This window comes from Psittacula echo (genome assembly GCF_963264785.1).
Source record: "Psittacula echo genome assembly, chromosome: 25".
In the NCBI taxonomy this organism is placed as follows: domain Eukaryota; kingdom Metazoa; phylum Chordata; class Aves; order Psittaciformes; family Psittacidae; genus Psittacula; species Psittacula echo.
Genome location: NC_137760.1, coordinates 2,529,563 through 2,554,828, shown reverse-complemented (window position 1 = coordinate 2,554,828; position 25,266 = coordinate 2,529,563). Strand labels below are relative to the sequence as shown.

The window sequence follows — 25,266 nt, the reverse complement described above, 5'->3', positions numbered from 1 at the left end:
CCGCATCCGCCTCGCCGTGCGGCGATATGGCTGTCAGGGCCTAGCGCGGGGTAACAGCTCCGGTAGGCCCCGGTAGGCCGCGTTCGCCCCGCGCACCGGATCCCTGTGGCCCACCCCGGCGTGTTCCGGTACCGGTACCACAAGCGGGGCCCGGCGGGTCTCCCGCCACCCCTGCACTTCCCGCCCGCGGCGCACTCGCACCACCCATCATGGCGCCGCGGATGCACATCCGGGTACAGCTGGGCGGGGCTAAAATGAGGCTTAACCCCGCCCCCGAGGCTATTTAGCGCCTCTGATTGGTCTGCGCCGGGAACAGCTCCGCGGCCTCTCCCGCCCCTCCCGGCAGTTGCGAGGGACGCACCGGAGCGGAGCGGGGTCGGGCCAGGCCGGGCCGGGGTCAGGATGAGCGGGGACGGGATGAGCTACCTGCGGCAGCGGCACGGCCGGGAGCCCGGAGCGGCGCGGGACAGTGAGGACAAGGTGGGCTGCGGGCACCGGCGGGGAGCGGTGGGGGGGGCCTGCGGCGGGCGGGCTGTGAGGCCTGCGGAGTGTGAGGGGACCCGTCGCCTTCTCTCACTGCGCCTGCCGGACCCGTCTCTCGGTTTACCCTGCACCGCGATAGCCGCACAGCCAACCACAGCCTGAGAGGGGGTGTCTGTCCGCGGCTGGGCGCCCGGCCCCGCATCCCGCCTCTGGGAGCACGGGGTCTGGGTGTTAACTGCGCTTATGGGTCCAGAGAAGGGCAGGGGAGCTGGTGCAGGGCCTTTAGCACAGTGTGATGGGGAGGGCTGAGGGACCTGGGGGGTTCATTCTGGAGAAGGCTCAGGGGGGACCTGATGGCGCCCTACAACTGCCTGACAGGAGGATGGAGCCAGGAGGGGCTGGGCTCTGCTCCCAAGGAACAAGGGATGGGACAAGAGGAACCGGCCTCAAGCTGCACCAGGGCAGCTTTAGATGGAGCTGAGGAACAATTCCTGCCCCAAAAGGGTGCTCAGGCATTGGAAGAGGCTGCTCAGGGCAGGGCTGCAGTCACCGTCCCTGCAAGTGTTCACACACCATGGAGCCAAGGCCCTCAGTGCCATGGGTTAGTGGTGGCCTTGGCAGTGCTGGGAATGGTTGGACTGGATGAGCTTAAAGCTCTTTTCCAACCTTGTTAATTCTATGACTTTTTTCTAAGTGGGGGTCACTAAACCCCTTAGGAGAGGCTTTGGGATGCACAGGCTCCATCTGGAGCTTCACAAGGTTTTGTGGTTGCATTTCTCCAAAGAAGAGCTATGGAAATGAAAACCTGCCTCTGTTCTCCCATAACATCTCCTCCGTTCCAAACCCAAGCCCGGTTGGATACTCTGAGCTTGGCAGTCCCTATGTGAGCAGTGCTGTCACCCTTGTCATCTTCATTCCTGCACCTCACCGAACAGCAGAGGACCCTCAGGAATAAGCCAGCAAGAAACACTCTTTAAATAGTTTTGGCAGAGTCACAGAGAGCTGAAACTGGTGGGAAAAGTGGTTCTTCACTACATTGATGCTTAATGCATGCGCCTTGGGAGCGATGCTATACTTGTCTATTTGCCTTTAGTAGCATCATATTGATGTTTCCTCTGGTAATGTGAGAAGGACGCGGGTCAGAAGCATGAAATCACCGGGCAGAGCTGTCTTTTGGAACGTTATTGTCACGTTTAATGGAGCTTTGAATGCCAGGTTAATACCTGCTCGGAGCTGTAGACTCAGAAGTGAGGAAGCTTTATGGTTGTGATGTGATTAGAGAGGGAGCTGGGACAGAAAGTGATGACACTGTTGAGAATGGGTCACTTTGGTGTTGATCGGAAGGTTCTGCCTTTTCCATACCTTATCTGAAGCTGCCGAACACCCAGATTTACCATGAAGAGAGCCCTAAGATGGCTCCTGTTTTGTTGTTGTGGCAGGACAAAGCTGTTCTCCTCTAGATAAGAGCGTTTGTCTCAGTTGGAGTTCCCTTTGCAGCAGGAAACCTTCAGGGACTTTCATATTCCAGAACTTTTGTGGGAGTTGGAAGAGATCCCTCAGCAGCTTGGGAGGACCGAGGCTGCTGAGCAGGGATGCACATTCCCTTGGCCACGCTTCCATCTCCCTTCAGCTACTTGGGATGCTCCTGAAGAAGGTCAGAGGGCTGCTATTTTGGGTGCAATCTTGTTACTTCCAGGCAAATAGGCTTTTTGTATATATAGAGCCTTCTGAAGGGCTCTTCTCGTGGTACCTTATTAATGACTTGAAGTGTCCTTATGAATATGAATTCCATCCTGCTCATCCTAAAGCAGCTCAAATGAATTGCAAGAGAAAGAGACAAAGATGTTTCCAAGCACTGAAGAACACCTCTTCAGGTGCTGAACGTGACAGCTCTTAGCAATAGAAAGCAGTTATGGGAGGCAGAGAATTCCCTCAAACTCTTCCAATCAAGCCTTGTGGGAGCTTACCTGGTAACAGTGATCTCCAGTAGGAATGCAGCGTTGTGCTTGCAGCCCTCACCAGCAGCAGATCTCTCTTTATTTCCCTGAGACCATGCTTTTGTGTGTTTAGTGCTTTGGAAGTGCCTGGCAGAGCTTGGGAATAACATCAGTATAAAGCAGAATTCCTTGTGCACATTGCATTGCTCGGTGGGCTTTGCCTGCCCAGCGTGTTGCCTGCAGGTGCTGCTGTCCAGAGGGGAGATTCTTGTTTCTGCTTGGTCATGCAGTGACCCTTTGCCAAGGAAAATAGTTGAGCAAAGCATATTGTATCCTGCAGAAACCCTGGTGGCTGTGGAACAGAGCTCTGGGTGCAATAAAGGCGTTCAAATGAGCTGTAAACATCAAGGCTGGCTTTAAGATGAGGCCCGGAAAGCTGTGTTTTGTACTTGTTCCCTGTGCTGATGTGATAATGGCAAGAGAGAGGTTGGTTTCTCTTTCTGCTCCTCTAACCCTTGCGTGAAGCTGCAGCTTTGATGTTCGGCTTATAACTAAAACTGCTGCTTCAGTCGTGACGCTTGTGCCAGAGCACTTTAAAATCGATTTCTGGTCAAACTGTTGTGCAACCCAGTCTTGGTCTCAAAGGGAACGAGGCAACATCTGTTTACTCTGAGCAGTGAACTCCCTCTGATTCCCCCCCAGCAGAAAACCAGGCAGACTTGCCCAGATATGTGCTTGATACCCATTTCCTCAGCCCAGAGGATTTAGATGCTGTTAACTGTTGCTGCTTGTCTATGGATATCTGAGATTAGATGATCAAAGCAAGTTCTAGTTTCTTATTCCCTTCTCCCTTGGTCTTTGTGTCACAGAATCGTCAGAGACTGGTTTGGCTTGGAAAGGACCTTAAAGCTCATCCAGATCCAACCTCCTGCCATTAACAGGGACGCCTTCCACTAGACCTCCTTCCTTTGCTTTGTAGGCTCACTCTCTAAAAGCAGAGGTCAATGTGTTGTGTGCATCCCATTAAGTCGTATTTTCTCTTCTAGTTTCCGAAGAGAACAGGAAAAGGGCAGAAGAAAATTGTTTCCTGGGGCATGCAGAGCTCCTGAATGCTTCTCCTGGTTTAATGGGATTTCAGTATCATTTCTCAGTAGTGGTTTGTACTTTGTGTGGTTTGGCAGTGAGGACAGAGGGTTTTTTCCTTCTCCATCCTTCTTTTGCCAGGAGGTTGCCCTAGTAGTTGTCTGGGTCTCAGACAGGAGTGAAGTGTGTAAGGGTGAAATGTTTCCACAGTTAAGAAGTACTCCTTCACTTCCGAAGGATGAGAACTCCTGGTCTTTCCAGCCTGGTTTTGCAGTGGATTGGGGATGTGACTTTTTATCTGGCTTCATTTGCATTGTGTGGTACAAAACAGGGAAAGACTCTGACTGCCAAGCATCCTGATTCCTTGTGCCTCCAGGCATTTTGCAAGACTTCCCCAGTGATCTGAAGTGCTTTAAAGATGCTGAGCTGAGTAAATGCTGGATGTCTGAACACTGGTGCTGACAATGGTCCCTCAGGTCTGCTTGGGAGGCTGAAGGGAGATGTGAACAGTTGCCTGGTGGATGGAGCAGCTCTGATGTTGGTGTTCAGGATGTAGAGAAATACCAGTGCAGAAGCTCTGAAGGTTTAGGCAATTGCAAGTCCTGTTACTGCCCAGGTCACAGGAGAGCTCCAAGTAGTTGGGAGTTTGTGATAACAAGGTGAGGACCAAACCCAATTAAACCACTGCAGTGATGCCTCACTCCATCTTCATCCACAATAAGAGAGGCAGAAGTCCAAGACCTCTTCCAGACCCACCCCAAAGGCTTATTTCTTTTTAATAGGCCTTAATGTTATTTTAGGCTTGATACCAAGCATCACTTGGCCTTTATTCTGGGTAGATGCTAGCAATCTCAGCTCTGATGAGAGAATGCATTTTGGCCTCCCTTGCTGTTTGATGCTCAGCTTTAGAGTGCCTGCCGACAGGAGTGCGTTGTTATCCGTTACTGTTAATTGTGCTAATGAGGAACAGGGCTGATTGCCTTTCTAATGGAGCTCATTACAACCAGCTTGCAAATGCAGTACCTGCAGCAGCTTCTGGCCTGCCATGGAGCTGGTGGAAGAGCTTCAGGCTGCTTGCTATTCCCTGTGGATGGTGTCTGATTTGACCTCTCTCCAGGGGGTTGGAACTGGATGAGCTTTAAGATCCCTTCCCAAACCACTGTAGGATTCTATGATAGAGACAGGGACTCTCAATGCTTAGGTTAAACCCCTCAGGCACACATTGCTTTTCCATCACTCAGCCCTTTGAATAGTTCAAAGCTGGCTTTTGTTTCCTGTCCTTATTAATGACCAGATGATTTATTTCTGTCTGGGCAGGAGGGCTACACAAGAGAGTGTCTCTCTTGGCAGTATCTGGAAGTTGCTGTTACCTCCAGCATGTTGCTGACCTGTTTTCTGTAGTGTTCCTGCTGGGTCTTAGTGGATGTGGAAGCTTCTTCCCAAGTTCCCTATTGCTGCAGTGGCCTGTCCTCGCTCCTGACCATGTCTTGTTGCTGTACATGGTAAGCTCAGTGTAGCACAGGGTGTTGGAGGGAGACATGGCACATCCACAGCTCCTGATGGATACTGGTGCTGCCTTTCCCCCCCATGTTGGAGGTTGAGGTCAGTGTCAGTGCTCAGACAAGCTGCTTTGTATGTGAATGGTGTCTCTGCTTGTGCTTCTGAAGCCCTGTGCTTGCAATGATGTGCGGGGGGTGATTCCTGGGCATGCAGGGATGTTTGGTGCTGAGAAGAGGGAAGCTGTGATGAGATGTTTGCACTTCTCTTCCCAGCAGGGAGGAAGCTGAGGACTGATTTCACTGCCTGTCAAGCACATACCACACATTAGGTGGTAAGAAAACCAATTTATCCTCCTGCGTGCTTTTAATGAGCAGTGATTGGCACCAGAGGTAGACCAGCCTTGGAAATACCTTCCTTAGGAAGGGAGTTTACATGAAGATGCAGTTTTTCCAAGCAAATCACTATTTCCTTTCTGAAAGAAAAGGAATATTGCCACTTTGTATTTGCCAGGACATCAATATTCTTTGCATTGGCAGAAAATTATTCCTGTGCCTGTCAATAGCTCTCTTGTTTTCCCCCACATGTGGTCTGTGTTAGCATGTGCCCCTTCTGGTGATGTGCTTCACTTGAGTCTTCCCTGATTTATGTTTGCCAGGGTTATAAAGGGCATGAAGATTCATAGATTTCTCTTTAGAGCAAGCCTGTAGGTTTAGGATGGCAGCTGTGACTTCAGGAGACTGATTTGGGTTCCTCAGGGTTATAGCTAATACTGGTCCAAGTCCCACAGGGCTCCTTTCCTTGCTAAGTTCCAATGAGAATCATGCACCCGCTGCCACGGAGCGGTGTTTGTTCTCCCTCTTCTTCCTCACAGCTCTTCCAAAGCACAGCAGATCACAATGTCTGTGCAGAGCCACAGCTCTGGGGCAGCCTCTTCCAGACACCAGTTCCAAGAGGTACTTCAGAGCTTTACTTCCTTGTTTCTGTACGTGTTTTCTCTGCCTCTGCAGGGACAACAAAGTCTGCCCGTGTGGAAATGCCGCGTAGCAGAGGGATGCCAGTCAGATCCAGGAGAGCCCAGCACTGAAGCCTATCTCCAAAACATCTCCCTCATGTGCTCCGGAGGGGGAGGCAGGTTCCTTTCTTAGCAGTAGGAAATGCTGGGGGAGTGCCAGAACCAGCAACCTGTTGTATACAAAAGAGACCAAAAATAGCTTCTTGAAAGGACTTGGAGCCTGGTGTGTTTACCTGCTTGATTCCCTGGATATGAATGGATCCCAGAGTGGGTGCTGTGTTGAGGGTTAACTTGCACTGAGTGAGTCAGGGATATATGACTTCACATGACTCATATTTGCTGACACTGAGATCAGGCTCTTTTATCAGGCTGTTGTGCTCCATGCAACCCCTGCATTCCTCCCATCACATCCCACTGCTGAGCTGAGCTTGGTTGTGATCAAAACAAAGCAGGTGGCTTTGGGAACATGGGATGGCAACGGGAGTTTTCTGTCTTTCACCCTTTAGAGCTTCTGAACCAAAAGAGAATACCTTATAATTAGGATATCTTATAACAGGATGAGTTTTTGCCTTGGTGTCACCTTGGTGGCTCTGTCTGGGGTGGGTTTGCCTGTGGCATGAAGCTGTTGGAGATAGGAAGGTGCCGTGTCAGTAAAGCACTGAAGAAGGGGAGATGGGAGTGGAGCAGACAGTTTTCCAGCTGTAGGAATTAAAACCACTTCTGCAAAACATGGACATCTTCATAAGTGAGGCCACTGGGTTTGTATCCATTAAACTAATTAGACTGGCCTTGATCCTGCAAATGTGCTCAGGGGTGAGAATAGCAGAGGCTTTAGTGCAAATGGTGCCTGTTGTTCTAGCTGTCAGGTTTATTGCCTGAAGAAAACAACTCTCCTTCTCTCTTGAGCAGCGTATTAACATTTCCCATCACAGCTTTTGGTTCAAGTCTGGCAGGAAGTCTAACTAAAACAGCAGCCTGCTTCAAGAAAAGTGCACAAATACAGGGATTTCTTGAATGAATTTCATGTGCCAGCATCGAATAGTTCACTGTATCTCTGTATTGGGCTGAACATTTTTGGCAGGGAGATTACTGCCTTGTTTCTATGGCAACTGAGATCATGTCATGGATACTTGGGTATAAAACCCCGTGTGCTCACAGCTTTGGCTCTGAGAGTGCCAGTTAAGCTGTGAGCACAGATTTCTTCCTGCATGCTTGCAGGAGTTCGGTTTCAAGCAAGCCAAGACAGCTCCTTTCTCCGTGTATCTTTCTTTAGGGTGATTAAATACTTGTTTGCAAATGTTACTTGGATCTACTGGTTTCACAAGTACAACAAGCAAGTGGGTATCTGGCTTATTCCCTCTGTTCTGGTTCAGGGGAGAAAGAGCCCTCACAGACATTGGTGGGTTTTACTCTTTCTTCTCATCATGGCTTGTGTAAAAACGAATGAGTTGTGATAAAATGGACATTGCTACTTTGATTTTATCCCTCTGTTACCTGATTCTTTAGGTTGGAGATAAGGCAGAAGCTCTTCCCTGTGAGGGTGCTGAGGCGCTGGCCCAGGGTGCCCAGAGAAGCTGTGGCTGCCCCATCCCTGGCAGTGTTCAAGGCCAGGCTGGACACAGGGGCTTGGAGCAAGCTGCTCCAGTGGAAGGTGTCCCTGCCTGTGGCAGGGGTTGGAACTGGATGAGCTTTAAGGTCCTTTCCAACCCAAACCAGTCTGCGTAGGAAGCCTTCAATAATGAGATGATAAATTAAAGAAGGAGCTCTGGGCTTGCTTATGATGCTGGACAAGCAAATTTGCCCAAGAAAGAGCCCTTCACTTTAATAACTCCACGTTGGTAACAAAAGCCAGTAAAAGGCACTGCATCTGATTGTGTTTATATGCATTTAAAGCTTCCCCTGTAAAAGAAATGGAAAAGTAAAGCCAGATTCCAAGGTAACTGGAGGGAAAGATTGATTTGCTCTTACTAAGGGGTTTTCATTGTTTCCCAGCTCTGCCTCATGCACACAGATTTCTACCATCCACGTTTGCAGTGAGTGCTCTGCCCTGCTTCTGCCTGGGAGGAGCAAGGCAGAGGAAATAGCGATGACTGAACTAACAGGAAAAATTGGTGTGGGAGAGGTGTAGTAAGAGAACATGCACAGAAGCAGCATCAGAAACCCGGTGTTTGTTAGGGGAGGAGCAGAACTGGTGAGAGAACCCCGTCTCTTAGACCCAGCTTCTCTGAAATGCTGCTTGTACTGGCCTTGTGCAACCTTCTGTTTGCAGTCTATGGTTTAACAGAGCCCAGACCTGCTCTTTGCGGAAGCACTGACTCTGGAATGAGCTTAAATACTCAGCAGTGATAGCCCTTGGCAAGCATCTCTCCCTGTGCCTGCTTGCTGCTGCAAGCTGCTTTGCACAGAGCATGGCTCTGATGATTATCCTTTGGGATGGGGATCTATCTGGCTTGGGTGGAGGACTAGTGAGGCAGCAGTGGAAACGTGCAGTGTCGAGGGTGTTATTAAGGCAATGCCACAGCTGGATTAAGTAGCCTAAACCAGGGCGCATCATGCTGAGGCTTAAACAAGTTATTTAGCATCCTGCTCAGCTGCTTCAACTGGTGATTTGTAGGCTGCTGGTTGCAATCTGCATAAAAGGTATAAAAATAGTGTTGATTACTGAGTCCCTTCCATAGCCTATATCTGGCACAATGTCCTATATAATCTTAACACTCCATTTCAGACAGAGAGCTAAGCAGGGAGAAGAGCTGAACCCTGACAAAGCTCAGTTGTTTTCAAAGTGAAGATGTTCAAACACGCATTAGCACTCGCTTGGGTGATTTCTTCCAGCAGGGAAGATGTTTTCTTCCACCTCCCATCAGGCTTAAATTAAGCAAGAGATGAAGGAATGAGTCCTACACTCAATATTGACCCCTAGCAGCATCCCTTTATCTTGACACACCTCTTGATCTTTGTCTTTGTACTCTCTGAAATAACTGGTGATGTTTGGAGCTGTGAGGATTGAGTGTCTCTTGCATGACACCACTGAGGAGGAAGTGGGATGAGGAGAGCAGTGGGATGCGTGCGCTGTTGAACCCATCCAGGGAGGCTTTGCTCCTGCTCTTGGAGACGAAAGCACTTCAGTGTCGCACTGAAATCAGTGGATCAGGGAGTTGATGATGTGATTCACAGGAATTTCACTGCAACATCGGTGCCTTGCAATGAGTGGAAGAAACCATCAGCTGGGCTGTGGCAACTGTTAGATTAGCTTGGTTGCAACATCAGATTCCTCTGCCTCTTGAGCTGTGTGGTTGCTTTCATTCTTCATCTTCTTGGCCAAGAAGGCATCAGTGCTCTTTCCCCTTCTTTTAGCCTCTGAGCACTTTGTGAAACTCCTGATCCTCTGGGCTATAGGCAAGGAATGATTTGCACTTTGCCTTGCAATGTGAGTGCTCTGGGGAATAAAATGCAGGGATGCTGCCTCGGATCCGCTTCCTTGTTTCAATGCTTAGGCCTTTTATCCAGGGTATAAAAGTCCTTTTAAGCCTGGGAATTGTGCATGAAATAATGGATACTTGGACTGCATTAGAGACCTGCTTAAGGTTTGGGGTTTTAGCCTATACAGGTGATGATGACTGCCCTAAGTACCCAGGCACTTCCTTGTCCATTTGATTTGAAGCAGTCACATGAAGTTTTCTTCTTTAGACATCTGCAACAAGAGAAGAAAAGCCCCATTTCTTAACCATAATCTAGAAGACCAGAGGAGAAACTGAGTTTGAGCAGCCTGGACCTGAAGCTTTTGCTGTTACTTGGGTTGCCCACAGGGGAATTCTGCAGGGAATCCTTTTCTTGGAGGAAGCATTGCAATGAGAAGCTAATACAGTGCTCTGATTTCCCCAAACCTGCTGCAGAGCAGGGCCCCTGTGCTGTGCTATAGGATGCCAAACTCATGATCTTCAGGGAGTCCCTGGCAGTGTTCAAGGCCAGGTTAGACACAGGGGCTTGGAGCAAGCTGCTCTAGTGGAAGGTGTCCCTGGCTGTAGCAGGGTTTGGAAGTGGAAGAGCTTTAGAGTCCCTTCCAACACAAACCATTCCATGATTTCCATCTTTTTTGCTTGCTGCCTTATGGATTTGATCCTTGTGCTCCCAGCTAAATGGCACTAAATCTCTTTGAGGTCAGTTAAAACCCAGCTAAAGCAAAGCCAAGCTGCCTTGCTTTGCCAGCTCTCCAAACCCACACAAGGGGCTGGCAGAGCTCTTTAGTTTTGCTTTCCTCTTCCTTCCCAGCGACGGGAATGGAAATAGCGAGTGTGGGGCACGGTGGGAGGAGGTAGCACAGGATGTGACTGGTGCGGTGGCCGCTGCTTTGCCCATCCCCGCAAGTCATTTCTGACATGACCATTGTATTTTTAGCTGCCCCCACCTGACAGTGTCTAACTGGTCTGTTTTAAGAACCTGGCCTGCAGCCATTGATGTGTTACAGATTGGGAAGCAATTCTCTTGTCCTGCCTTAAATAAAGGAGCTACTCAACTGTTACTGCTGTAGGGAGCTGCAACTTGGGCGCACCAAACCAGCCCCGGTGGCTGCTTGGTTTGGTCCCTATTTCCAAGCACAGGGCAGCACTGCCTGTGAGCCCAAAGGGATGAAGTCTGTGTGCAGAGCTCCCAGCTTGGCTCCCTCCTTGTTTTTCCTGCTAACATGCTCTCCTTTCCGGGAGTTCTAAAATAGCCCATGGGCCGAGGCCAGCTCCTGATGCACAAGCGCTTCCCCCGGGAGCAGCGTTTTCCTTCCCTGCTGCAAGGGCTGAGGAGCACGGTGAAGCTCTGCCACTGAAATGAGGGGGAAATGGGGATGCTTGGATTCATCCTGTATTTAGGAGCCGAACTGGATGCAGAACCGCCACTGGAGAGGGGGCATGGGGCTGCCTGGGAGCCAGGAGGTCGCTTGTAATCCTTCTGTAACCTCCTGCCTTGCGTGTATTTATTGACCTCCTAACTACGGCCTCTGCTCTGAGCTCAGTGCTGGAGCAGTACAAGCGGTGGGGAAGGCACGGATGTTTCTTTCCAATACATCAGATCTCTTCCGTGGCCAGAGGGGATGGTTGGGTGCGGGTGATAAGCCATGCTCTTCCTCTCCAGCTCTTTGAGGATGGGCTTGGTGGTATTTTTAGTGTCTGCGTGTGAAGTCAGCCTTGAGCCTGTCTGCTTGGAGGCCTTTCTTTCTAATTTGGGCAGGGTTGCATACTTGGAGATCTGCCTGGGGACTGGGGACCTTGTAAGAATTCCTGCTAACAAGCCTGTGTCCCTTAAGCACTTGGAGATACTTGTTCATGGGCTGTGAGGGATCTGTGCCTGTTCAGAGGGAGCAAATCCTTTTCTCTGGTTGCTCCTGAGATTGATGGAGAGTAAAACCTCATCGTGTCTGTAACCTAAACAACTTGACGTTGTTTCTCATGGGTATAACCCTGTGTAATACCTGGAATATTTGCTTTTCCTCATTCGTGCAGAAGCAGAGTGGTGGTGTCGCATCCAATGGGCTGGTCTAAGTTCCTTTAGAGTGTGCCTACTGAAGCTCTTTGTCTCTCTTTAACTTGCAGGAGTCCGAGTCTGAGAACAAGCTGGATGGAGAGACAGCATCAGACAGTGAAAGCAAATCTGAGTTTGGAGGATCCCCCTCGGTGCCGACATCGGATGACACTCCAGAGGTCCTCAACAGAGCCCTCTCCAACCTGTCCTCAAGGTACCACTCACTGAGCATCATCTCCCTCTGCTGCCAGGGTGCCTGCATGGTCCCTGGGGCTGTCCTAGCCCCAGCAGCGTGGTGGTGGCTGCTGGAAGCTGAAGAAGCTGCTCTCAGAAGTGCTGTGTTTGCCTCCCTGGTATGCAGGAAGGTGCCTCTGAGCCACAGGAAACAGAAGATGATGGTGACAGTGCTTGGAAAAGCAGAGTTCTCAGGGGTGCTGTCCCAAGAAGAAACTGGGAATATTCTTTACTGGCTGCTTTGGGGAGGAAAACATCTTATTTCTATCATGGGAGAATGTGTCTCTCCTGGATGTGCTGTAGGGATGGGAGAGACTTGAGGCAGGATGGTGAGACATAGGAACAGGGTGCCCAGAGAAGCTGTGGCTGCCCCATCCCTAGCAGTGTTCAAGGCCAGGTTGGACACAGGGGCTTGGAGCAAGCTGCTCCAGTGGAAGGTGTCCCTGCTCATGGCAGGGGTTGGAACTGGAGTTTTAAGGTCCCTTCAACCCAAACCATTCCATGATGCTGTGATTTTATGGTCTCCTGGACAGCAGCGAGGGTACAACACGCCAGGGCACGTGTCTGCTCTTGAAAAGGGGTGTAGAGATGGGTAATGGTCCCCATTTTATTTCAACTTATCATGCAGCTTGTCCAAGGTGTGTGAAGCCTGTAGCAGATCAGGAACAGATGTTCTTCTGTCCCATTTCAGCGCCCTGGGAGATGCTCTGCCCCTGCATGTAGTGAGGGGAAGGCCGAGTTGTACTGCAGCCTTGCAGCTGCTGCAAGCAGGCCTTCAGTGGATCAAGGCCTCTGCAGCACTGAAAGGAAACTTGGGGTTTCTAGGGCTCAGTTTCCTTCCTGTGATACGCAGAGAGCAGAAGTGCTGTCCTGCTTCCTTGCTTTGGTTTGACTTTCTCTAACGTCTTTCCTTCTCTGTGGCTTAGATGGAAGAACTGGTGGGTAAGAGGCATCCTCACGCTGGCAATGATTACCTTCTTCTTCATCATCATCTACTTGGGACCCATGGTCTTAATGACAATAGTAAGTGCTTCAGAGAGATCCTGACGTTCACAGTGGTCAGGGGGAAGGTTGCTGGGGTGGGCAGCTCAGAGCTGAATATTGTAGAGGTCCTTTGTCCACTTGCTGGATTGCCTCCATGGAGGAAACCTGGAAGGAATCGGGGACTGCCTGCCCTGATGGGCAGCATTTGGTTACAACTGAAACTAATACCAGGAGCTGTTAGGAACCTCCTGCAGGGGAAAGGGAAGGGAAAAGCAATATGGGCAGCTTGCCATGTTGGATTAAGAGGCTCTGCCAGACTGGTAGCAACTGCTAAAGTCCCTTTTGCTGTACACATACATGGCTTTTATCTCCCTGAGGAAAGAGATGTTTAACCAACGTGTACGAGAGCTTCTGCATGTCTTTTGTGCAGGTGATGTGTGTCCAGATCAAGTGTTTCCATGAGATTATCACTATTGGCTATAACGTGTACCACTCGTATGACCTGCCCTGGTTCAGGACGCTCAGCTGGTGAGTAAGGGGGCTTGTGTGCAGCAGTAATGCTTCATCTCCTCACAGGTTTTCTGGCTGCCTCCAAACCAGAGACCCTGGGATTGCTCTGTGCTGACCAGGATCATCTGGTAGCAGGTCTTGTCAAAGAAAAGCCCCCGTAAGTCTTGATAAATCAGTATCTTGAAAAAGCCTGTCTGGATGAAGGTTGTCCAGAGATTTGAATCCCATGATCTGTGCAAGGACCAGCATTGGCAGCATCATCCTTTGGAGATGGACTTGGGTGCTCAAGTGAGATGGGAGTTTTCAGGTGAACACTAGGACTGGGCAGAGGACAGGAGCGGTGCTTTGGGGCTGCGCAAGCTGCAGAGGCCTGTTGAGGAGTGCCACCTAAAGGCAGAAAGTCTTTGTGCATCAGGAGGCCAATTCCAAGTCTCATCCATGTGTGATCCATAGCAAAGCGGAACTGGGTGCTGCAGCCACTAATTCAAATGAAGGTGACATTTCCTGGCTGCAGGAAATCGAGTTCTGCTGTCACTTGAAGCAAACACTGTTTGCAGTGGGCCAGAGCAATAGAAAGAAAGACCTTGGGGATCAGTCACTGTGTCTCTCCAGAAGCCTTTTGGGGTTCTGCTAACGAGGGTCTGCATCCTTCCCAGGTACTTCCTGCTCTGTGTAAACTACTTTTTCTATGGCGAGACTGTGACAGATTATTTCTTCACGCTGGTTCAGAGGGAGGAGCCCCTGCGAATCCTCAGCAAATACCACCGCTTCATTTCTTTCACCCTCTACTTAACAGGTAGAGACCACGTTTTCTGTTGGTTCATCTTGGCTGGGCTGGAGGGGAGAAACCTCCTTGAGTTACCCTTGTCCAAAGCATTGTGTTGCAATGCAGTATCCATAGCAAGTGATCTCTGCTCTTCAGTGATGCTGTAACTTGGGTGCATCGTTGCAGTATCTCTTACATGAGGTTCTGTATAAGGAAACTCCATATGGATCAGCCAGGCTTGGTTGTTACTTGTCCAAGTATTACTTATAGGCAGTGGTATTTTGTGACTTCCAAAGTAGTTTGTCTTCCCACTCCCCGTTGCTGCTCCTTAAGGAGCTGTGTCATAGTAAAATAGTATTTCTTGCTGTTGAAGATGCATTCCCACCATTTACTGTCCTTCTGTCTCTCACCAGGTTTTTGCATGTTTGTTTTGAGTCTGGTGAAGAAACATTATCGCCTCCAGTTCTACATGGTAAGGTTAAATGCAGGGCCTGGCTGCCCCCACTTGGAGGCAGAAGGAATAATGTAGGCTGCTTGAAAATGCTCTGTGGAGGCCTAGGTGTGTGCTGGTTGTGCATTGAAATGCTGCCTGGAAGAAAAGTTACTGTGAGCAGAGGGTAGTTTTAGGAAGCTGGTTGCTTTCCAGTTTATTCAGCACACAGGGATATGGCTTGGATATCTATCAGTCTCTTCTTCTATTGTCAGGAGGCTGAGATGTGTGGGATGGGGGTGGGCTAGAGAGCCTTTGGTCCAGCAGAAGTCTTCCCAGTGAAAGTCACCTCTGGGCTTAAGGTAAAGAGCATGCCTATAAAGTACTGCTGGTGACTGTTGCCAGCTCTGATGACCCTGGGTGTTTGTCGTGGTGAAGGTGCATGCTAGAACTGCACGTCTGCATGAGCTGTTCTCTGAGGTGTAGCATCTGATTGCTAGAGCATCACTGCCAGTGATGTGTACGGCAGTGTCTAGTGCTTGCTGTCTTCTCTTCCAGTTTGGATGGACCCATGTGACGTTGCTAATCGTCGTTACCCAGTCGCACCTCATCATCCACAACCTGTTTGAAGGGATGATATGGTGAGTTGCTGTGTGTTCTGAATGGCTTTGTTTTCTGCAGAACACTGACCACGTTTTGAGGTCAAACTGTTTTTCTACAAAAACAAATGGCCAAGGAGAAGGTGCTTCATGTGAGGACCTGACCTGTTCAGAATAGAGAAACTGAGACCTCAGCAGCAAAGGACTTGCTTTGTGCTACTTGAGCAGTTCAAAGAGTTGTTGTAAAGAAGCATCTGGACATTGCTGGGGGGTGCAGGGACCTTTCAGACAGCGTCAGGCCTTTGTAGATGCTTCCTTTTGATAGCCACATCTAGCAAATGATGGACAAGTGTTGCTCAGCACTTGATTTGGGGCAGTGCTGGCAGTACCGTGTTAAAGAAGCACTGTGAAAGGAAGATGGCAACCTGCTACCTTACTCCAGCCGCTGTGGGGAGGGAAGCCCCTTTGGTGGGATTACCAAACCCAGCAGGGCCAGGAACTGGTTTTGGCCACTTTCAGACTGCACATTCCTCTGTGTGTCACAACCAGCCCAGGAGACTTTGGGAGCTGCCTGCTTACAGCTAAAATGCACCCTCCAGGGGTGAGGGAATCTAACAGGGTGAGTGTCTAACAGCATGTCATGTGCGGAAAAGAAAATGGGCTTAAACCAGGCCATTTGGGGTTCTCAACCTGCTTTTTAGTCTAGAGCACTAGAGCAACCCCCCAGATTCCCCAGGAGCTTTATGTGGCTGCTCCTCACATTGCATTGGAGCAGGAGGTGCTGGTGTGATGGCACTGCAAAGCATCTTATGGAGCTTATTTGAGTCTTGGAGTTTTATCTTGGCACTTCCCAATGGCTTGATTCTTCTCCCATCCAGGTTCATTGTCCCAATTTCCTGTGTGATCTGCAATGACATCATGGCATACATGTTTGGCTTCTTCTTTGGCCGCACGCCACTCATCAAGGTTTGGAACATTTTGGGGGACAAAACACCCTTTCTGGCTTCTTTGGGTCTTAGCCCTGTGGTCCCTCATCTCCAGTTTTGTGTCTGCTTGTGGGTCTGAAGCAAACCTCCAAACTAAACTTGGTCTTTGAGGCTGTAAAGTTAAATCATAGAATCATGGAGGTGGGAAAAGACCTTTAAGGGCATCAAATCCAACCGGGAATGAATGAACCATATCAGACCAAGATGTCAGTGTCAGCTTGTGACCAGACTTGTTGGTTGGTGGCACTGATTTGTATTGCTTCAGCAATTCCCAGGGGAGGAAGGGCTCCAGAGGTGTGTGGAGATGTATGGTCTGTAATTCCCCCTTCCCTTTCTCTGCAGCTCTCCCCAAAGAAGACCTGGGAGGGGTTTATTGGAGGATTCTTTGCCACTGTTTTATTTGGGTTGCTGGTAAGTAGCAACCATGGAGCTTCTTTCATGGTTCCCTTCCCTTCATAGGTGTCCTGTCTAAAAACTGCAGCCCAGCTTTAAGCGCTCCAGGCTCTTGCCACAGATCTCCCATTTCCCTGACTGACCAGGATTTGAACTGCCCATGGCCTTGCGTGGATACTGCAGATGGAACAGCACTGCAGGAGGTTTTTAGTCCGTTTTAGACCCTGTGACACGTTCATTACAATAATCATCTGTGACATTTTCTCTCTGCTGCTGTCGGATGGATGCTGTGCATCATTTCAAGGCCTGCGTAGGGAATTCAGCACTCGGAATATTCTTATCTGGATTTATGATGATTTCTTTTTCTGCTTGGTTCTGTCCTCTCAGCCCAGGGTTTCCTGTCTCAGCCTGTCCTTATGGGGCTCTGAGCACTGCTTGTTGAGCAGATGCACTTACTAAATGGAAATGCTCACTCTGCCTTTAGCTAATTAGTGCTTCTCAGGAGAGTAATCTCCTTACTGAAGCTGGGAGCGTGGCTCCCTCCTTGCCTTGTCCCCTTGAGTGGCCTTTTCACAGTATCACAGTATCACAGTATGTTAGAGATTGAAAGGGACCTCAAAAGATCATCTAGTCCAATCCCCCTGCCAGAGCAGGAACACCTAGATGAGGTTACACAGGAATGTGTCCAGGCGGGTTTTGAATGTCTCCAGAGAAGGAGACTCCACAACCCCCCTGGGCAGCCTGTTCCAATGTTCTGTCACCCTCACTGAGAAGAAGTTTCTTCTCAAGTTTAAGTGGAACCTCTTGTGTTCCAGTTTGTACCCATTACCCCTTGTCTTATCATTGTTTGCCAATTTTTCAGTTGAGATCAGCTCTGCCACATTGCTCAGGTAAATACTAATCCTGTTTTCTCTTGCTGTGTCTCTTTTCCTGTCTCCTGAAAGCTGTCCTACGTGATGTCTGGGTACCGGTGCTTCACCTGCCCTGTGGAGTTCAACAATGACACCAACAGCTTCACAGTGGACTGTGAGCCATCTGAGTTGTTCCAGCTACAGGAGTACAATATTCCCGTGGTGCTGCAGTCCGTGGTGGGCTGGGTAGGACTCTCTTTGCTTATTGGATCTTATATATTGGGATAGGAATACTAAGGAAAGAGACCAGGGCGTTATTTTGATGGTCTTCGAAGGGACATGACGAGGGATGGTGGTAAAAAAGGGAGCTTTTAGTGGTGCTCTGTGTTGGCTGATGGCCCAAAGAAACCATCCAAAGTCTGGTGGGACATTAAACTACTTGAAACCCAGCTGACCTAAAGCCTGGAGAACAGAGAAAGAGAGGTAAATGCTATTCTGATTGAAAAGCCCTCTCTGACATGATGTTCTTTCTGCAGAAGACAGTCCGGATGTACCCCTTCCAAATCCACAGCATCGCGCTGTCTACTTTTGCCTCCCTCATCGGGCCATTTGGAGGCTTCTTTGCAAGTGGATTTAAGAGGGCCTTCAAAATCAAGGTGAGGATGGTGAAGGTCCTTTCCATTCTAGAAAGGAAAGGCTAAATGGTTGCTATCACTCGAAATTGTCCCTGTGCTCTGAGGAGTGGCAGGCTGGGCGCTTTGGGAAGGGATGGGAGGTTTGTTGGGTCACAGGTAAAATGCTGGAGCAGGATCTAGGGGTTTTAACTGAATGGGGAGAGACCTTAACATTTCAGCTGGTATTTGAAGTGCTGCTTTTGTGCAGATCTTGAGCTAGAGGAAGAAAGAGCCAGTCAGGAAATTTTGCAATCTGAGGCTTCCCTTGATGTCTTGCACCCTGGCTTTATGTCTAAACAGTCTACGTTCCGTTAAGATGCCTTGAAAAGGCAAGATGGGGTTGCAAGAGATAACCATTTGCCTTCCTTGGCCTTTGAGTGACAGATCTGAGTTAAGCCTTGATGTCCCTCGGGCACTGGTGGTCTTCCTAAAGGAGTGACTTTTAAAACCAGGGGGACATTAAACAAAATATCTTCTTAATCTGGCTTTTGCCTTCTGGAAAGAATTACTGCAGGGGTGTGTGTCACACATAGAGGTACTAATGCAAGTGCAGGGTGTTTAAAACTGCTGAATGCAATCCCTTCTGCTTTGCACAGGACTTTGCCAACACAATCCCAGGGCATGGAGGTATCATGGACCGCTTTGACTGTCAGTACCTGATGGCAACCTTTGTTAACGTGTACATCGCGAGCTTCATTAGGTATTTACTGCTTTGTGGGGAAGTCTGGGGGCTCTCAAACGTACGAGGTGTACAGGCTTGTAGTTAGAATCATAGAATCACAGAACCGTTTGGGCTGGAAGGGACCCTCAGAGCTCATCCAGTTCCAACCCCCTGCAATGAACAGGGACATCTTCATCTGTTTCAGAAACCACATCCAGCCTGGCCTTGAATGCCTCCAGGGATGGGGCATCCACCGCCTCTCTGAGCAGCCTGTGCCAGTGTTTTCCCACCCTCATTGTAAAGAATTTCTTCCTCACATCCAGCCTGAATCTCCCTCTTTTGGTTTAAAACCTTTATCCCTTGTGCTATTGCAACAGGCCCTGCTAAAAAGTCTCTCCCCATCTTTCTTATAGGCCCCTTCCACAGTGGACAATGCTCTTGGAGCAGATTGGGTTTGGGGTTGAGTTTTTTGTTACAGTTCATCATCCTGTGCTTTCTGAAGCCATTTCCACATCTGAAATGGAGTTAAGTTCCTTGGGTAGACCTGGGGGAGGAACAGAGATCATGGAGATTTAGCGATGTGACTCACTGCTGCTGATGCTTTTGTGTTTCAGAGGTCCCAACCCAAGCAAACTGATCCAGCAGTTCTTAACCTTGCGGCCAGACCAGCAGCTCCACATCTTCAACACACTCAAAGCACACCTTGTTGACAAGGGGATATTAGGTAGCTTGGAGGATGCATAGACAGTGGTGATTGGAACAGGACTGAAAACAAACCCACCTCCTCGAGGAAATTCCCGGCTCGCCTGATTTCAGACAATAACAAGGCCTCATTTCACTGTAACTTTACTTCCTTTCTTGTTAAATGTTTGCATTTTGGGTGGTTTTTTTTAATAATAAATTTCTATAGCTTTGGTTCAAATGAGCAAATCTTGGGTTTGTAGCTGAAGAGGAGCTCGGAAGGACTGTTGTGTGAAGTAGGAGGGTACGGCTGTCCTTGGGGGCTGGTCTTAACCTCGCTGCCTGTGGGCAGAGCTGAACTTCTCCTCTGAGTGTGTTTCTGCAGGGAATACACCAGCGTTGGCCGTACGTGTGGGAGGCAGCAGGAAGGTGAAGCCATGCAGCTCCTGTCGGGCCAGGCTGTGGTCACGATGGCAACTCTGGGATCATCCTTTCTCCAGTGGGAACTGTGAGTGCGGTGTTCATCTTCCCAGACAGCCATGGTCCTGCTTGCATGCAGACTCCTGCAGCCTGCATGGTGAGCAGGCTTCCTTCGTTGGAAGAGGATCTTGTTCTAATCCAGCTGTGTTTCCTCTGCCCAGCCAGGCACTTGCATCTGTGTTCATTTGCTGTTTCTTGCAGTGCCTCTCACATTCCCCCCCTTCTGCCTGATAGTTTGGCAAATAAGAGTTTTATAACCAATTAAACCAGAAAGACTGAGGAAAAAGAGTCAAGAACCTGGTAGTTGCTTGTGGGAATGTGGGAGGTTCCAGTTGCTTCAGTACTGAATGGAGTAAATAAGGTTTGAAAGAACATCAAAGTTCCATTGAGTAATTCCTGCTAAGTAAAGCAGGAACAACCCTTTAAATAACTTGGTTCATTTCCCCCCATCAAATAACCTATAAGCAACACTGAACCACACTTTGATGGTTGGAAACCCCACACTGGGAGATTAACCTGGGGAGCAGTTTCCGACTGTTCCTTCTCCTGCAGTTGCTGGTTGGAGCTCTCAGTTGGGTATTTTGGTTTCCTTTCAGGGATCATGTCTATCACTTGTTTGTTACTTGAGTTCTAGATGTCGTGCTGCTGAGTTGATCACGGTCTGTGTCACATTTCAGTCTGGGTTCATTTACCTGCAGGCTTCTGTCCTGCTTCACTTCCTAAACCTTGTCATGAGTAGTTTGTACTTAATAGGTAGAAGTTTTATCCAAGTATTTTCCTTTATTTTGTCATACTTTTGTATTATTTAAAAATGAGAGCCCTAAAGATTGTAAAACTTCTTTTTTGTAATTAGATAATGAAAATATCCCCCCCTCCCCCCTTTTGCAATGATCCCAAACACGAGGCGACTCTGATTTTACTTCTTTCCATAGTTTGTGCATGGGAGAGAGAAACTTGATCATATTTTAACCTGGGGAATGAGTGACAGGGAAAGATAATACAGAAGTACATTGCTGTTTTCAGGCATCCACCCTCCACACAGCCACCCACTGCATATAGAGACATGCACACGCTGCAAGCTAGCTAAGTATTGACAGGAAAGAAGCCACCTGGACATAGTTTGTAGCTCATACTCCATATTCTGATCCTGCCATTGCTTTCCTTTCCCCTGAGTGAGCCAGAGAGCACACGTGTGTAAATACATGACCAGATACCGATGTCTCTCTTACATTCCTCCTTCCTGCGTGCCCAGCTCTGCTTCATCTCCCTCAACAGGAACCACAGGGCAGAAGTTTGTGCTCCTTGTGCTGCAGGTATTTGGGTGAAAGCAGATTGCAAGGAAGAAGGGGCTGCTTCCACAAAGTATCTTCAGCTGGCAAAGTTGCTGGCTTCTGGCTTCTGCTACAGGGGAGCCAGTTCAGGACTGTTTGATGCCAGTGGTAGTACATAGAGGCTTTCCTGTTCTGGCTGTGGAGACTGTTCTCTTCCAGCCTGAGTTAGGCAGGGATCCATTTTCTGTTGATTTAGAGGTCTAATCCCCTAATTTGAGAATTGAAGGGGAGAATTAAGGTGCTTCCAACTCGCTTTGTGCAGGGAGGATGCTTGCTCTGTATTACACAGAACCATTTGGGTTGGAAGGGACCTCTGGCGATCATCCAGTCCAACCCTTTAGCCACCTAGAGCAGGTTACACAGGAACACATCCAGGTGGGTTTGGAATGTCCCTGGAAAGCAGTTTGCCCTGTGGGGTCAGACAAGCTGATGCTTTTCTGGATTCCCCAACATCTGCCAAACCCCCTTGTAAGTGCACTCTTGGGTCCTAAGTCAGTCTGCAGAAGCTGTAGCGTTGATAGGTATTACAAAAGATGCTCTTTATGTTAAGAAGTCTTTCCATATGGCTCTTCAGTCCCCTGCTCATGTTGCTTTCAGCCTTTGGTACCTCTTTAGCTGTAATTAGTGGGGCAAAAGCCTGACACAAAGCTTTCTTGCATGCTTTTGAGTGAAGCAGCATTTGGGCCTTTTGAAGGGTGCGGTGCTGGCTGTGGACGCTGGAGGGCAAGGCAGTTGCATTTAGCAGCTTCCAGGGCTAGAGAGGAGCTGCAGCAGTGTTTGCATGTGGCAGCTTTAGTCCTGCTTCCTTGCCAGCAGTGCAGTGAAAGGGGAGGCTTCCAAGCCTGGTTTGATCCTGAAGGGTACATAGAAAGGGTTTAGCATCCTGCTCTGAAGTTTGTAACTGAGTGGGACCAGTGCATCCATTTGAGAAGTGAAGGAAGAAGGGAGGGAGAGGGGAGATGTGAATATTATTTGCAAGCTCTACAGCTCAGCATGCTGAGAAGTAGTGGTGAGCTCTGTAGCGTGTTCTCTGTTGGGGTGAGAGCTGTGGCTGGCAAACCCACTTCTACACCACTGGTGTGCGTGTATGTGATAGCACGGCTCAGCTATTAGCGAGAGTGCTGTCTGGAGCAGCATTTGGTGGGTTCTCCCCATCAGCCCAGCCTGTAAGTGACTTCTGTTTGCTGTAGATACCTCAAGTTAGGCTTAGAAAGTCTAGGAGAAATGAAAAGTTGATGTTACTGGCTTTGACTGCTCCTAAAGGAGTTAATTGTGATGCCAAGGGACATTGTAGCAAGACACATTAAGCCTTGCAGGACCGTGGTCGTGCTGCAGCTCTCACAAGCATTAGGTTTGGAGGGAGAGCCCACGCTGACACCAGGGATGTCCAGGTGAGGTGATGCAGGGATGCTCCCAGATGTTGCTCCAGCTCAGCTTTGCACCATGGTTTTTGTTCACAGTGGGCTCCACCATCAGGGAAGCTCCTTCGGCTTGTGCCCAGCGAGAAGGGAATAATCAGCACAGGGGGAGGTACTGTGCCAGCCAGAGTGTGTGTGCTTGGGAAGGAAGGAAGAGAAAAGCAGGATTTGGCCAATGTGAAGGCCACCACGGTGTGAATGTTGCTTGTGGTGTGGAGACCACCTCTTCACCAGCAGTTGTAGCAGACAGGGAAGGATGAGTGTATTTGATCAAAGGGATAGAAAGCTGTTCTTGCTGGTGGGAGAAGCTGCTGTCCTGGTGAGGGGACTAAACATGATGCTGGTTTGCTGGTGGGTGATTTAGTACAGGTCAGACCGGGTTTGATCCTGCTTGGCTGGGTCTGTGAAGATGAGCACTTGGCATGGTCCGTTGGGAATTTGCTTCTCCAAGTCTGATGAGTTTGCAGATAGGATGCACGGCTCAGTGGAACATCTCCACCTGGTTCCTGCATTTAGGGTCATGTCCACCACTGATCAACATGTGTTAGTTAGAGATTCTTCAGGGTGATGGGCTCAGAAGTCTGCTGACACTGATCCCAAGCTGTTGCATTGGATTGTTGATACCCTGTGCAGCTGAAAATCCCATAGCATCAGCTAATGCTTGGCAGCAGGTTGTGAAATGCCAGTTTCTTATGTTCCAAGGGCTGTGTCCTGTTTCTGATGTGCGCAGCCAGTCCCTCTGAGCATGGTTGTGATGGGATCTTGGCATCTCTTCCTTCCCCTGCCTCCTCTAACCGGCTCTGTATAACAGGAGGAGGGCAAAGCTGTGTGGGGAGCATCCATACGGCCCATCCGGACCTTCCTGGGGACGGGAGAGCATCGTGTCCCAAAGAGCATGGCATGAAAGCTCCTGTGGTTCCTGCCCTCTGTAACCAGCCCCAGAGCTGCATTTGTACTGCTGTAATCTTGATGTGCTCCTGTTCTCCAGCCCTGATGTGTTTCTACATCTGCTTCTTTCTCTGTGCACTGTTCTTTTGATTCATGGTTTAGCTACACCTGTAGGGTTGCCTTTCTTTGACCGAATGTCCAAATGTGATATATTGTATATTTTAAAGTATTTACCCTATTTATATACTATGTGTTACTGTTAAATAAATATAAGTTCCATTAGCTGTAGTGTTTTATTCAGTGCTGTGTGGGAGATGCTGAAAGCCTCTTGTCCATGTTCTGCGAAGCAGATGGGTCTGTTTTAAACTCGGGTTCCACCATTCCTTGCGCTGTAGCTCTTGTTCCTTAGGGATCTTTGTGGCAAAGGCAGATGTGAAGGCTGGAGATGGGCTGAGCACGCAGGTCAGGTTGGATGGGGCTGGGAGCAAGCTGCTCTAGTGGAAGGTGTCCCTGCCCATGGCAGGAGGTTGGAATTGGTTGCTCTTAAGGTCCTTTCCAACCCAAGCCGTTCTATGATCGGAGATGATCATAGAATGATCAAAGATGAGGGAGGTGTTGACTCTGCTGCCTCCTGCAGCTGAGCCTATTTTACCCTAAAGCTTTCATTGGGAATGTGGAAAGCTGCTGGAGTCCCACCTAGCATCAGTTGCAGCTTCATTTCAGCTGTTTCTCCTGATGTGTGTGGTTAGAGCAGCACTAATTTTAGATCTTGTGTTATTTTGAGTGGTTTTGACTTATCAGCTAAGCCAACCCCAACCCAGCAGTAGCCTTCTTTCTGCTTCCTGTCACACTGGGTCCACATATTTAGATAACTTAATCCTCCATCAACAACCAGATGGGCTGCCCTCTCTCTACAGCATTGCTCTAGAGCCCCAACTCTCATGTTGTTACGCATAACCCAAGGCGGAGTCTGCAGGTTAAGTAGGAAGCTGAGCAGCACCGTGCTATGAAGCAATGAGATGCCGAAAGGTCTTGAAAGATCTGTTAGTGTTAAATCTTCGCAGTGACTCACACACATCATCTGACACACCAGCCCCAGAGGCTATCAGCATCGCTGCTTCCATTTCAGCTGAATCATAGCTTCATAGCATGGTTTGGGGTGAAGGGACTTTAAAGGACCAGTTCCAACCCCCTGCCACGAGTAGGGGCAACTTCCACTGGAGCAGCTTGCTCCAAGCCCCTGTGTCCAACCTGGCCTTGAACACTGCCAGGGATGGGGCAGCCACAGCTTCTCTGGGCACCCTGGTCTGGAAGATCCCTGCTTGGTTTTCCCCATTCTGTGCCAATGTAATGAACTCGAACATTGTAAAGTACAAATTCCCAGTGGGAATCTTGGTGTGAGCTGTGCTCCAGACCCAGAACCCTCAGTAAACCTCAACCCAGGCCTGCCTTGGTGCAAGCAGGTCTCTGTCCAGACACATCTTCCATGAGACCCTGATAGAAGAGGGATGTAAAACAGCCATCCTTATGGGCTGAGATTTGCCCTTTTAAAGTTCCCCTGGGGCATTTGGTTCAGGAGCAAGCTGCCTGGCTCGACTGCTAAGAAAACACCCCAGTGTTGTGATGTCCTTTCCCACTGATGGAGGCAGCAACCAGGTGCCCGATGGAAGCATCCATGGGGAAGAGCCCTCTGGGTGTTTGTGAAGGGGTTGGTTTTGGGCTGAGCTGTTGTGGTGGAGCTGAAGTGCATGAATTTGAGCTGAACTACTTACTGTTCTCTTTCTAGAGTAGGGGAAAGTGCCACGTGACATCCTGTTCACACAGGCAGGTGGGGAAAAGCTGTTCACAACCTCTGCG

At 49.2% G+C, this 25,266-nt stretch overlaps 1 protein-coding gene across 4 annotated transcripts; it reads left to right on the top strand.

Annotated features, from left to right (window-relative positions):
- Positions 1 to 315: 315 nt before the first annotated feature.
- Positions 316 to 25,212, top strand: CDS2 (CDP-diacylglycerol synthase 2). 4 transcript variants are annotated; one of them, XR_013958527.1, is made up of 14 exons: positions 316 to 480; positions 11,595 to 11,737; positions 12,684 to 12,780; positions 13,172 to 13,269; positions 13,908 to 14,047; positions 14,431 to 14,489; positions 15,006 to 15,088; positions 15,925 to 16,012; positions 16,375 to 16,443; positions 17,370 to 17,522; positions 17,813 to 17,932; positions 18,547 to 18,650; positions 19,226 to 19,869; positions 25,196 to 25,212. XR_013958527.1 is itself a non-coding variant. In XM_080634695.1 (13 exons), the coding sequence occupies exons 1-13, from the start codon at positions 403 to 405 to the stop codon at positions 19,353 to 19,355; spliced, it is 1,362 nt and encodes a 453-aa protein (XP_080490821.1). In that variant the 5' UTR covers positions 316 to 402; the 3' UTR covers positions 19,356 to 23,691. The 4 variants fall into 4 exon arrangements, 1 of the variants encoding a protein (XP_080490821.1); XR_013958528.1 differs by lacking the exon at positions 25,196 to 25,212 and adding an exon at positions 23,333 to 23,691 and having other exon boundaries at positions 19,226 to 19,800; XR_013958529.1 differs by lacking the exon at positions 25,196 to 25,212 and adding an exon at positions 23,333 to 23,691.
- The last annotated feature ends 54 nt before the right edge of the window (positions 25,213 to 25,266 follow it).